Source organism: Lagenorhynchus albirostris, chromosome 20, assembly GCF_949774975.1.
Source record: "Lagenorhynchus albirostris chromosome 20, mLagAlb1.1, whole genome shotgun sequence".
NCBI classification, from domain to species: domain Eukaryota; kingdom Metazoa; phylum Chordata; class Mammalia; order Artiodactyla; family Delphinidae; genus Lagenorhynchus; species Lagenorhynchus albirostris.
Window position 1 is genome coordinate 54,610,552 of NC_083114.1, and position 13,650 is coordinate 54,624,201.

Here is a 13,650-nt window from a genome sequence, read left to right on the forward strand (position 1 = left end):
GGAAATGCAGCCTCATCCTAACGTTAGTCTGAGGGGGGATAACGGGGAGGCTGATCTGAAGCCAGAAGCAGCATCTGCAACACTCCGGAGCCAAAGGCATCATCGTCGCAGAATAATTTGCTATTTGGGGACCGTGCCCCGTTTCCTTCCTCAGACCCCACTCCACCCCCTCCACTGTCGGGTCCGCTCTGGGTCGTGAGCTGCTTCTCTCCGCTCCTTTCTCCCCCAGTGCCGTCCTCGGGCCCCACCAACGTGTCTGTGCTGGCCACCACCTCCAGCAGCATGCTGGTTCGCTGGAGCGAAGTCCCAGAGGCCGACCGCAACGGGCTGGTGCTGGGCTACAAGGTGAGTCCCAGATCCGAGCAGAGGAGGGGGCTGCAGCCCCTGCACCCACTTCCCTGTCCCGGCGCCCTGTCCTCGCGACCCCCTGGGGCCCAGGACTCTGCCTTCTACAGTGGACACAGGGGATCTGCCGGAGGCATCCGTTGGTCACCATGACAACCAAGGAGTCCTCCCTTGGGGGTGGGGAAGCTTCCCATGAAGGCCTGAGGTCCTTGGGGCAGCTCTACCTCCCCCAGGAGGCCACACTGGGTGCCCCAAGCCTCACTCTCAGCCCCGATGGGCCCAGCTTCAATTTCCATTATCTTCTAGAATTCCTCCCAAAGCTGCACCTACCGCCCCAGCCTGGAAGTCAGGAGACGTAGCTTAACATCCCAGCTCTGCCACTACTGGCTGTGTGACCTTGGGCAAGTCACGCCCCCTCTCTGGGCCTGTTTCCTCAGCTGGATGCTCTCTAAGGAACCTTCCAGCTCCATGGCTGACTGCGTCTTTGTGTCCCCCTCCCTCCCCGAGCACTAGGCTTGTGTAACCTGGGAACCAAGCCCCTCCAGGGAGCCCCAGGTCCACCCACTCATCCTCACCCACCTGGCTCCTGGGGAGGAGATAGGAGAGGTTCTGGCGGGACCAGACCCAGGCCGGAGGCCCTCACCCCTGCGCTGGGCTCCAACAGGTGCTGTATAAGGAGAAGGACTCAGACTCCCAGCCCCGGTTCTGGCTGGTGGAAGGGAACTCGTCACGCAGCGCCCAGCTCACAGGCCTGGGCAAATACGTGCTGTACGAGGTGCAGGTGCTAGCCTTCACGCGCATCGGGGACGGCAGCCCCAGCCATCCTGCCATCCTGGAGCGGACGCTGGATGACAGTACGTTTCCGTCCCTGGGAGCCTGGGGAAGGCTGAGAGCTGCGCTTTGTCCACCCCTACCCTGCCCAGCCCTGCCCCGCCCCTCTGAGGTCTCTCTCTGCCCCAAAGGGAACCGTGGCCTCAGGCTTCTGCTGGGGGAATCAGGTCACTGAGGGCCACCAACCCCACTGCAAGGGATGCTAATTACAAACTGCGCATCCCTAAGGAAGAAATGACAATGCAAGGGCAGACTGGCATCTGATCCAGTCTCTCTGGGACAGGTGAACAGAAAAGAGGATTTGTACCCGCTTTGATTTCTTGTTCACCTGGGGCAGGCTCTCTCTGAGTGCAGGTCTGTGCAAGCGAAAGGCTTGATTTTTTCCTTTACACAAGACTACGGGTCCTGTTAGCAAACGAGTGACCCCTGCCGGGCTCCAGGCATTCATCTCTGCAGCAAAACTCCCCATCGGAGGCTGATCTGACAGGTCCTTTGCCCCCCTTTCTCCTCCCCACACACATCCTCACATACTGCTCACCAAAAACACTTGTGGGGTCGGGACGAGAGTGCAAAGCGAAGCCCAAACACCATATGTCTCTGTTCTAAAGTGATAAATGAAGCTAATGATCTGTTAAATTAAATGTGTTCTACGCTCCTGCCGTGACAGATATACCCTCCTAATGACCTGGAAGGCCAAGTTCAAGTTTAGAAATCTCAGATTTCTTGGCATTCCGAATTAGATCGAGGCAGCCTGGGAAGAGCTGCCCCCTCAGCCGTCCCCCGACTCTGCCACCCTGTTGTCTCCCCCCGCCCCCATCTCCTCTGGCCCATACCATCCAGTTTCCATCCATTTGCCCAAAACACCTGCCTCTTGGCCATCCCTCCGTCCAGAGGGACAAGTCTACACCCTCAGGGGGGTGGTTCCGGGCCCCTGTAGAAGGGAAGCATGCCTGGGGCTGTTTGGGCAGGGAGCTCCAGACCCGCGGGTTCCAGAGTGAGGTCCAGAGAGAGGAGCGGTGGAGCTCCAGGCCCACGGGTCCCAGAGTGAGGTCCAGAGAGAGGAGCGGTGGAGCTCCAGGCCCACAGGTCCCAGAGTGAGGTCCAGAAAGAGGAGTGGTGTGTGCTTGGGGTTGGTGCTTTCATTTGCCCCAAAGCTGGAGCCTCGGCCCTGTCTAGTTCCTGCCAAGTAATGCATAAACCTCACTGATAGCATCTCCACGTCCTGTGTGAGGACACGGTGCCAAGCACAGACACACACTCCTCAGAAGTTCAGCGAGCAGAGTGACCCCTTCCCCTGCCCCCCGCCGTGCTGCTCTGCCGGAGCCGGGCTGGTCTAGGGGCTGAGCGGCAGCTGCAGTGTCCCCTGCTTCTCCTCTGTCCCCTCCAGTCCCGGGACCACCCATGGGCATCCTGTTCCCGGAGGTGAGGACCACATCGGTTCGGCTGATCTGGCAGCCCCCCGCCGCCCCCAACGGCATCATTCTTGGTAAGCCTGTACCCTTCCTGGGCCCTGGCTGCAGGAAGAAGGAGGTATAAGGTGTAAAGGAGGCTGTTCAGTCTTGGCAGGAGAGAGGCTAAGCCCAGGACAAGTGTCCACATTCCTCAAGAATGGTTGTGAGGGCTTCCCTGGTGGCGCAGTGGTTGAGAGTCCGCCTGCCTATGCAGGGGACACGGGTTCGTGCCCCGGTCCGGGAAGATCCCACATGCCGCGGAGCGGCTGGGCCCGTGAGCCATGGCTGCTGAGCCTGCGTGTCCGGAGCCTGTGCTCCGCAACGGGAGAGGCCACAACAGTGAGAGGCCCACGTAACGCAAAAAAAAAAAAAAAAAAAAAAAAAGAATGGTTGTGAGTCTAATTTCTCCTACTGGAAATCTCAGCCCGTAAGATTATCAGCCGGAGGGCAAGGTTGGGGCTCAGGTGTCTCAGGGACCATTGGTCAGCTCTGTGCCTCCACGTGACCCAGGTCCCCAGGGGACTGGCCATCTGGTGACCCTCAGCCGCTGTTCCTAAGTGTAGCCAGGTGAGGGCACACTGGCTGGCTCAGCCCAGCCGCGCCCACAGGTGGGAAACGAGGCCTAAGGCACCCAGGAGGGATGCTACAGGTTGGAAGCATCATTTCGTAGTCACGGTTCCTACTAACACACACACACGCAGACACACACACACACACACACACACACACACGAGAAGACTCATAGGCTTGAAATGAACAGCTGTGTGAACTTGAGCAAGTCGGCTTCCCTCCATGGCCTCAGCCCCTCACCTGTAGAACGGGGGATCGGACCACCTATGCCAGTCCAGGGCTCAGTCCTGGCATCGTGCAGCGCCCGCCCCCTGTGAAACCTGTGCCTCTGGAGACAGAGTCGATGGGGCTGGGGGTTGGGGGGTGGGGGGAAGGCGTTTGGGCTTAGAAAGACCTGGGCTGGAATTCCAGCTTGGTCAATTCCTGGCAGGTGGCCTGGCCTCCCTGAGCCTCAGTTGCCTCGTCGGGGGCTGGGCTGGGGGTTGCAGACGCTGCATAGAGCACCTGCTCGTGCCCCCCGCAGCCCCACCCCCCAGGTGACAGCTGAGGACGCGGGAGCCACCCACAGGGCTTCGAGCAGACCAGCCACAGCCAAGGTGGCCCAAGGGCAGACACAGCGGTGGCCGAGGAAGGACTGACCCTGCTCGGGGCTCCAGAGCAGCTTGCCCCACCTCCCAGCACGGCCCGTCTGCTTCCTTCCCCGCAGCCTACCAGATCACACACAGGCTCAACGCCACCACGGCCAACGCTGCCACGGTGGAGGTGCTCGTGCCCAGCGCCCGCCAGTTCACGGCCACCGGCCTCAAGCCAGAGTCCGTCTACCTGTTCCGCATCACGGCCCAGACCCGCAAGGGCTGGGGAGAGGCCGCCGAGGCCTTGGTGGTGACCACGGAGAAGAGAGGTGACTGCCCACCGGGACTGGGGAGGCCTGGGGGGCCTCGGGGGGGGGCACCCGCAGCCGGCCCGGGAGCTCACACCATCTCCTCGTGCATGGCTGGGGGTGGGCTAGTTGTGAGTCTCTTGCCCTGGTCCAGAAGGGAAAGTGGGCTCAAATCTCTGAGGCCAAGGTCAGCAAGGGCTCCAGCAGACTTCCAGAGCTGATCTGGGAGTTCCCCTCCCCAGGGTCCTGCCCTGCCCAGATTTTCTAAAGGGCGAGCCGGTGAGACCAGCTTCCTTCCTCTCTCCCCTCCTTCTCAAGAGGAGACCGTGTCCAGTTGGGTGGAGGATGGGACTGCAGCCTAGAGCCCTGGCTGCCGTCGCCCTGCCTCCCTGAGCCGGCTTCTCGCCCAAAGTTGGGTTCCCCAGAAGCAGGCCTGTGCCCCAGATCCCTGTGAGCGTGATTTATGAGACAGTGTTCCCAGGAAAAACCAGGAGGACAGTGCTTCTCAGCCAGGGTGCCCTTGCCTCCACCCCGGGATACTGGGCAGAGTCTGGGTGTCACAGGTGGAATGGAAGTGCCCCTGGCATCTAGAGGGTAGAGGCCGGGGTGCCGCTACACATCCTGCGACACACAGGATAGATCCCGCAATAAAGACTCATCCACCCAAGAGCCAGAGTGCTGAGACCAAGAATCCCGCCATGGGGCGTGGGGAAGTGAGCAGAGGCCAAGCCCTCGCAGGGGACAAAACCGAGTCCCACCGAGGGAGATGTGGGCTCAGCCCCACCCCACTGGGGACAGTGTAGGTCCCATCTCAGCACCGTGCAGACCGGGGCAAAGGAACTGGGGCGTTCACACCACCTTACTGTCAGCCCTGTGCTGGGGCTGCCCTCAGGGGGTATAAATTCCCAGGCACCTGGGCCTCGAGTAGCCCAGGGACAGTCGCTGGCCAGGAGCCACGGTGCTGACTGTTGGAACCTGCGTGCAGAAATGGGATGGGATGGGGGGCATCAGTGCTCCCGGGGGCCGAGAAAGTGCACCCCCACCTCCGCCGTGGCCTCACCTGCTCCTCCCCGATCTACCCCCTCCAGACCGCCCGCAGCCCCCCAGCAAGCCCGTGGTGCAGCAGGAGAACGTGAAGGCACGCAGCGTGCTCCTGTCCTGGGAGCCCGGGAGCGACGGGCTGTCCCCCGTGCGCTACTACACCATCCAGACCCGCGAGCTGCCCAGCGGCAGGTGGGCCCTGCACTCAGCCTCTGTGAGCCACAACGCCTCCGCCTTCGTTGTGGACAGGTGAGGCCCCCGTGTGTCCGCCAGCATCTCCGCTCCGCCCCTCCCGGCCCAGACCCCGCCCACCCCCAGATCGCTTCCACAGCCCGCATCCCCAGGGACCTCTCCGCATCCACGCTCATCCCCTCCAGTTCTGTCCTAACCTCCCTCCCCACCCTCTCTGGAGCCTTGTTAGGGCTGCCTCTTATTATCTATTTCTGGAGCCTAGAAGCCCCCTCCGTGAAAGGCTCGCCATCCTTCATTAGCTGGATTTCTCCAGCCAGGCGGAGCCTCCCTCTCCATCCTTAATAGGGGAGTGGAGCTTCGCTCCAAAGTTCTGCCTTCAATTTAATTCCTAGTGGGATGTGGGTTTTTTGGGGGGGTTTTTTGTTTTTTTTTTTGCGGTACGGGCGCCTCTCACTGTTGTGGCCTCTCCCGCTGCGGAGCACAGACTCCGGACCCGCAGGCTCAGTGGCCATGGCTCACGGGCGCAGCCGCTCCGCGGCATGTGGGATCCTCCCAGACCAGGGCACGAACCCGTGTCCCCTGCATCGGCAGGCGAACTCTCAACCACTGCGCCACCAGGGAAGCCCGGGATGTATTTTTAACATTCCAGTTGATGAGACCGAGAGTTTTGAGCAAGATTTTTCTCCTCACTCCCCCTCCCACCCTCAATAAATCAGAAAGGAAGCTGTTTGCCTGCAGAGGAAATGAGACTTATAGAGATGAAGTGCTGGTTAACTCCTGAGACCCTCAGCCCTTCCTGAATTCACTAAATGCAAGAGAGGGCTGGCAGTCTTTGGGGGAGGTGTCAGCTCTGAGGGGAAGTTACTGGAGCTTTCCTACCTCCAGGCCCCTCTGAGATAGGGGATATGTGGACGTTTCCACTTGGGGACCTTTGGCATCTAGCTGCGGCCAAGGTGAGGCCACACCCTGAGCTGGCCTGGTCTAGGGCACCCCAGGGCCTGGCCTGAGCTTGTCGCTTGCGTAGCAGACCGTCCTTCTGAGCCTCTACATTCCCGTCTGTATGATGGACCCACAGCTGCTGGGGCTGCCCTGGGGAGATGGGAAGCAGAGGCGGTGGGGCAGGGCCATTAGGGGACACCTCTGTTCATCAAACCCGATTCCCCTACACAGGCTCAAGCCCTTCACGTCCTACAAGTTCCGAGTGAAGGCCACCAATGACATCGGGGACAGTGAGTTCAGCAAGGAGTCGGAACCACTGACCACCCTGCAGGCCGGTCAGTGCCCTCCACTGGGGTCTCTTTCTCTTGGTCCCCTGGGCACTTGCTGGGCCCTGGGCATTCTCTTCTGGGGGAGGAGCCTCCAAAGATGGGTGGGGCACTGGGCCTGCTGGGCCCTTGGTCTGGCTCCCCAGGCAGAGTCCCAAGGAGGTTTGGGCCAGAGGGGCCTTTGCCATGGGCTCAGGACCCACAGCCAGCCTGGCATCCTCGTGTGTTTCTTCTCTGTCCTCGAAGCTCATGGCCGACCCCAGGAAACCTCAGTGGGAGTGGGGAGGCCTGTGGCACTGGGTGCAGAGAGGAGGGGATCTGGGCCTTTGGGTTTGGGCTGGGGTCAAGGTCCCGGCCCCTCTCCCACTTTACACTGGCTCTTTGTTGTAAAGAACTTGGGGCGGTGGGCATGAGGAGGGGCTTAAGTGGGACCAGTGTCTGCAGAATCTGGTCCCATGGCTCCCAGGGGGCCTAAGTCCCACCCCCCCCCCAGAGCTCACCTGTCCGCCTCTCCCCCCAGCCCCTGATGAAGCACCCACAATTGTCTCGGTGACACCGCACACCACCACCTCCGTGCTGATCCGATGGCAGGTACGGCCGGGCAGGCGGGGAGGGGCCCGTGTCCCACGAGGACTCAGACACACCCTGTGCTGGGACCAGAAAGACAATAGCCCCCGCAGGGCTGGAACACGGCACCCACGTGCGTAGACACGCACACGCACGCACACACACGTGTGTACACATACACACCCTTCATTCCACCTCCAGATAATACGGTCCTACCCTATACCCTTCTGTGGATGAGGACCCAGACTCGGGGAGGTGACAAGAATGCCCCAGGTCACACAGCTACTAGGTGGCAGGGCCAGGTTCGGTGCCCTTACGTCAGCAGAATCCTTGCACAGAGAAGGGCTGGGGGCTGTCAGGGCCTCCAGCGTCTCTGTGAACCCCAGCCCCGCTCTGAGTGAAGGGATTCCCGACAGAGACCAGTCACAGGTGTGCCTGCCTCACCTGCACCCAGGCTGGGCTTCGGTCCTGTCACCGTGAGCAGGAACCCATCATCCAGGTACAAAGAACCAGCCTCCCACCTCTCCTCCGCCAGCCACCTGCTCATCCCTTCACGGCCTGAGGAAGACCCGGGACGCATCTCAGAGACCCAGCTGCCCGTGGGTGCCTTTAGGACCCTCCCCAGCCCCTGAAGCCCAGTCCAGGGGCTCAGCGGGTCACCCACGGAGGCCCCAAAGCCCTGAACTCCTGTCTCCGTTTCTCAGGATTAGAGGGGCAGGTGCCAACCTTTGCCCACCTGCAGCCCCCCTGAAGGGAAAGCCCTTGAAGAGAAAACAGGAGGGACCCCCCCGACCCCTCCCACAGCTCAAGGCCCCACCTGAGAAGGACAGTCCCTTAAGTGAAAATGACCTAGTGCAGCGGGGAGCCGACCAAGGCTGGAGCAGGTCGGGGCCATCGTGATGAAGGGGGCAGGGAGGCACCAGCTGCAGCCAGGAATACAGTTAAGGAGCTAATAAAAGGCTGAGCCATTTCAGCAGGTTTTTTAGAAGAGGCATCATAACAAAGTAGTTTCTGGGAGTTCCCTGGTGGCGCAGTGGTTAAGAATCCACCTGCCAATGCAGGGGACACCAGGTTGGAGCCCTGGTCCGGGAAGATCCCACATGCCACGGAGCAACTAAGCCCGTGCGCCGCAACTACTGAGCCTGTGCTCTAGAGCCTGCGGGCCACAACTACTGAAGCCTGTGTGCCTAGAGCCCGTGCTCCGCAACAAAGAGAAGCCACCGCAATGAGAAGCCCACACACCGCAACGAAGAGTGGCCCCCGCTCGCCGCAGCTAGAGAAAGCCCGCGCGCAGCAATGAAGACCCAACGCAGCCAAAAGTAGATAAATAAAGTAGCTTCCACCTTCTCCAGAAGCCTGTTCTCCAACTCATCTGAGGACGGGAGCAGAAAGCAAAGAGGAAAACGATCAAGGCAGAGAGGGGCAGCGCACGAAGACACGCCGCCCTCGTTCTTGCTGAAAAGCAGGGCGAGGACTCTCCCTAATTCCCGGGAAACTCCAGGAAATCCTGGCCAGGGCACGTGATCATGTGAGGAAGTTTCTAGACAAGGAACAACTCTTTGAGACGGTTCTGCGTCCAGAGTCATGCTCAGGGCCCCCATGATGCTGTGTGACCTTGGGCAAGTTCCTCACCATCTCTGAGCCTCACTTTCCTCTCTGTTCAGTGGGGATGGCATGATGATTCCCGCCCTGCCCTGCCTCCCAGGGAATGCTACAGGGATGGAGTAACTTCGTTGGAAATGCTTCGTAAATTAAGAATGCTCAATGCCACTTTGATTCCTTTTCCCGGTTAAGACACAGTCCCTGCTCTGTGGCTGCAGGACGCAGGATGGGGAGGGAGGCAGGGGCGGAGGGGAAGGGGATGCCCAGCCATGGTCCAGCCCGGCCGGCCCCACCCCCACTCCCTTCCCTGCAGCCACCATCAGAAGACAAGATCAACGGCATCCTCCTGGGCTTCCGGATCCGGTACCGGGAGCTGCTCTACGAGGGTCTGAGGGGCTTCACACTGCGTGGCATCAACAACCCGGGGGCCAAGTGGGCAGAGCTCACCTGTGAGTGACAGTGGAGGGAGTCGGGGGCGGGCGGGGGCGTGAAGCTCTCAGCATCCTGGAATCACACTAACCCGAAACCCTGGCGCCCTCCCCTGTGTGTGCCTCTCATCCCATCCCATTCAATCCCCAAGTGCATGTTTATTGAGCACTTTCTATGCTCCAGACACTGGGGGGACACCAGTGAACAAGACAGACAAGGTCCCTGCCCTCTCAGACAGCTTGCAGGCTGGGGGAGGAGCCAGGCGCTGGAGAAGAAAACCCTGCTATAGGTAATCTAAGACCGTCGGCATGGCCTCTGTGAAGCACGTATTCCAGGAGATCCTAAAGCAGGTGTCAGAAAAGGCTTCCCTGGGGGTGGCTGTGGTGCCGACACTGACGGATGATTCCAGGTCAACCAGTCCAGAGGAGGTTGGCGGGGGAGGGTGGATCCTGGCACGTGCAAAGGGCCTGAGGTGGGAAGGACCCAAAGCAAAGCCTGGTCATGTCCCAAGGGCAGCAGTCTGGCCCCCTCTGGTTCCTCAGGGAGATGCCCATTCTGCCCTGGGGTCCCCGGAATCCAGCCTGCCTCTGCAGCAGGAAGGAAAAAATTCAAGAAGCCAAGTAAAAATCCCAGAGAGTCACACACAAGCAAAGGGATGACACGTCGTACTTCTGGGTTAGGATGGTTACTTTGGGGTCTTGAGGGCCATGGCTGGTGATGGGGTCCAGAAGCAGTGGCCCCAGTTCAAGGCGAATACAGTGACGGAGGCAAGAGCATGAGGTTGGTGCCAGGGCAGCCGGCGTGAGATGCAGTCGAGGGCCTGTTTGGGAGATGTTGTGCTCTGAGCCCCACCACACACACGCGCACTGATTCAAGCTGGGGAGAGGGAGGCCGGTGGGACGGGGAGGGATCTGGAGGATTTGGTCCCCAGGTGAGTGGTGGTACCAAACCAGAGACACTGGGAGAACAGGAACAGTTTAAGATCCTCTGTGTTTTGATTTTTCCTCCCATCCTTCTCGTAAACCCTCTGCACCTTGTCTCCTAGCAGGTATTAACAGACAGGATGATTGAACACGTAGCCAAGGAAAATTAATAGAAAACCTCAGAAAGAGCTGATACAGCAGCTTGCATTATTTTGTTTTATTTTTTGGCAGACGTGCTGGTCGTTGTGATTTTATAGGCCTGTGTATAATACAGTCATATTTCCTGGTAGTAAAATGGGTTCTGGTTCATATGAGGAAATTAACGACACCACTCTATCATGGCAGGAACTCAGCCTTAGACAAGGGAGCAGAGCTGTCCCCATCTGGGGATGCTGGGCTCCCAGGGGCTCCTGTGCCCTGTGACCTCCAGCAGGTGCACACCAGGACGGGATGGCACTGTCCTGGAAGCTGCCTCTTCCCGCCCCACATCCCCGCTCCCACCCTGGCCCCTCACTCAGGAATCTGGAGGGCCCTTCCCTCTGCATGCGTGTTCCCATCCCGCCCCCCTCATCGGGGTCTGTGTGGCCCGGGGGTGTGTGTGTACTAACCTCCTCTGTCTGCTGTCTCCCTCCGGCCCCCTCCACCCCACCCCAACCCCGTAGCCTTGTACTCCGTGCGGGACCTGAGCCGGCCCAGCCTCACGCAGTACGAGCTGGACAGTAAGTCCCCCTGCACGGCGGCTCCCCGACGGGCCCCGCCTTCCACGGGGAGGGGAGAGGGGCCTCCGAGGACGCCTGACCACAGCTGAGTGGTGCGCCCACCTCAGGCTGCTTGAAGAAGGGGAACCCCCTGCACACGCGTGACTTTCCTGAAATACACAGAAAAGCAGGGGGTCGCCAGGGAAGGTCTGCTCCAGGCCACCGTCCATCAGTGCAGGACAGAAAGGGAAATGGCTAAGGCCTCGTCCTCCTGGGGGGCGGGGGACGGCGAGAGGAGGTGCGCGGTAGGGGCCGGGGGTCCACGGGCAGGCGTCCACGTTGCTGCCGCTCTGTCTCGTCCCATCAGAGGCACTTGTCAGCTCAGCTCTGTCTTTCAAGCCAAGGCCCACCCTGGAGTGAGCAGAGCCCCCGTCTTCCCTCAGGGACCAGGAAATGTCCCCACCTGGTGCCCCGAGCCCTAGCTCTTTCCTAACGTCCCAGAGGACATTCGGTTCTCCCCGAGGCCCGGAGCTTTGGACCAGGGGGGCCTCCCGTTAATAGCACGCGTTTGACTGAATTGTGCCTCTCCGTCCTTCCTGAACCGACAGCCCTCGCGGGTGCAGGGCCAGGGCTATCGGGGTGCTTAGGGCTTCCACCTGGGGAGGGGGAGCTGTGGAGGGGAACGCAGAGGAGACTGGGGGAACGTGTCAGCCACCCCCCAGCAGGGACGGCAACTCCCACCCAGGGTGTCGGGGCCTGTTTTCCTGCAGCTGCTCCCCTGTCCCAGCTTCCGTCTAAGCGTCTCCCCCCAAGCACCCCAACTGAGCAAAAACAGAGAGTTTCTTCGCCCCAGATTCGCCTCCAATGAGCCTTTTCTCTTTAGGGCTGGGCCCTGCCCCCCGCATTAAGAGCTGGTTGATGGAGACGTGGGGGCGGGGGGAAGCTGGGAACTTGAAGCATCTAAAGTGGCCAGTGTGTCCAGGACAGGCAGGGAAGGAGGGACCTGTGACCTGGCGCCTCTGGGACAGTTTTGGTTCACACCTGTTGTCCCGGCATAAATGTTAACAGTACACCTTTCGGTCTCAAAAATGCCCAAGGTGGTCACGCTTGGCCAGGACGCCACCCAGTGTCACCCTGTGTTCAGATTCCCAGAGCATCCCTCTCCCCAGTGTCGGCTGCCCCACCTCTTACCTGTTCTTTCCTGAACCTGCACTCAGGGGTCCAGACTCGCAGGGGTGCATCATCACAGCGCCCCCTGCAGCCGCCCCCCTCCACGCCGCCCCCGTCCACTGCAGGGCCAGTGACCTCTGTGTGCCTCTCCCCTCCCCCACTCTCACCCCCAGACCTGAACAAGCACCGGCGCTACGAAATACGCATGAGTGTGTACAACACTGCGGGCGAGGGGCCCTCCAGCCCCCCACACGAGGTCTTCGTCGGGGAGGCAGGTGAGCGCCGCTGCCCTTCCAGCCCCAGCACACCTTTCCCACGCCCCGCCCCGGAAGCCCAGTAGGAGGAGAGACGGGAGCTGGGGGAACTACACCCCGCCCCCAGCCCACCTCCTCTTCCTCCTCCCTGAGGTCCCCTCACGCACTCACCACCCCTCTCACCCTCCAGTGCCCACGGCAGTGCCCCGCAACGTGGCTGTCCACGGCGCCACGGCCACGCAGCTGGATGTGACGTGGGACCCACCCCCGCCGGAAAGCCAGAACGGAGACATCCAGGGCTACAAGGTACAGGCGCTCCGGCGGAGAGCAAGGTTCAGAGGGACACAGGGCCGGGTGGTGGTTGGGAGTGACCCAGCAGTGGTGAGGCCCCGGGGCTACACCTGATCCCCTGGCTGTTTGCACCCGATCCCCTGAAACACCTGCAGCTGGAGCAAGACTCCGCCCATCCCCCCCACCCCCGGCGTCCTTGGGGCAGGAGGCACTCAGATGCTAGAAATTCAGGACACCCCCCAGCTTGTATCATCCCTGGGCAGTACACCCCCCCGCCCCCCCCCCAGCCCACCAGCTCCCGATGCCAACGTGAGACCTCTCAAAGTGGTTATCTGGCCAACCCTAGTCACCATATGGATGCAAATTGAATGGCCAGTTAGCAAAGGACCACCGGCCAGGTGTTGGTAATTTCTGTTTAAAGTTATTTCTAGATTTTAGGCAACATCTTGTGTTATGGCAGGATTCAATTTGTCTCCAAACTTCGCAAAGCCCCTTAGAGCTCCTTAATCCTCCTGAAAGCCCAGTCAAGCTGGTAGGTTATAATGTTTGTGCCCGTTGTACAGATGAGGAAACGGAGACCCAGGTTAGTGGTTCAACGAGGTCACAGAAAAAGCAGATAGATGGCAGAGAGTCAGATTCCAGGTCTGCTCGCCGTCACCCTGTGAAAGGTGGGGAGGAAGCGCTGAGCACGCAACCGCTGGAGGAGACGGCAATAACAGTAATAGTAATAATCACGTGCTGCTCGTTTGGACGCTCAGCCCGTGGCCATGTCTGAGGCCTACCTCCTGTGCCGCTGTCCAGCGCCGCTCTGATTCCTGGTGGTTGTTTGTTATTCCGGAGAGTAGCCTAGTGCAGTGGCAAGGTGGGAAGGGTGGGAGCACCCAGGAGCTTCCCGGCTTCCCCGGCTCAGCCCTCGTCCCACAGGCAGAAACTGAGTTTCCACAAAGGTAAGGGCCTTGCCCGGTCCCACGGCTTGTGGAGACCCCATTTCAGACAGAATCTGGTATAGGAGTCTGGTTCTGTGTGGGGTGAAGGAGGCGGGAGAGAGGAAGAAAGACGTCTCGCGAAGGATGCTCTGAAGATGGATGACGCTCCCGCGCAGCGCCAGCTGGGAGAACTAAACGTTGCGCCACTAGCATAT

At 60.4% G+C, this 13,650-nt stretch overlaps 1 protein-coding gene across 1 annotated transcript in view; it reads left to right on the forward strand.

Moving 5' to 3' along the window:
- SDK2 (sidekick cell adhesion molecule 2) overlaps positions 1 to 13,650 on the forward strand; it is a 93,803-nt gene that overhangs the window by 49,266 nt on the left and 30,887 nt on the right. Inside the window, exons 23-32 of the mRNA XM_060135284.1 lie at positions 230 to 345; positions 1,010 to 1,199; positions 2,564 to 2,662; positions 3,904 to 4,098; positions 5,166 to 5,367; positions 6,481 to 6,584; positions 7,096 to 7,166; positions 9,058 to 9,193; positions 12,138 to 12,239; positions 12,409 to 12,524. Coding sequence (XP_059991267.1) covers positions 230 to 345; positions 1,010 to 1,199; positions 2,564 to 2,662; positions 3,904 to 4,098; positions 5,166 to 5,367; positions 6,481 to 6,584; positions 7,096 to 7,166; positions 9,058 to 9,193; positions 12,138 to 12,239; positions 12,409 to 12,524 — 1,331 coding nt within the window. The remainder of the gene's footprint in view (positions 1 to 229; positions 346 to 1,009; positions 1,200 to 2,563; positions 2,663 to 3,903; positions 4,099 to 5,165; positions 5,368 to 6,480; positions 6,585 to 7,095; positions 7,167 to 9,057; positions 9,194 to 12,137; positions 12,240 to 12,408; positions 12,525 to 13,650) is intronic.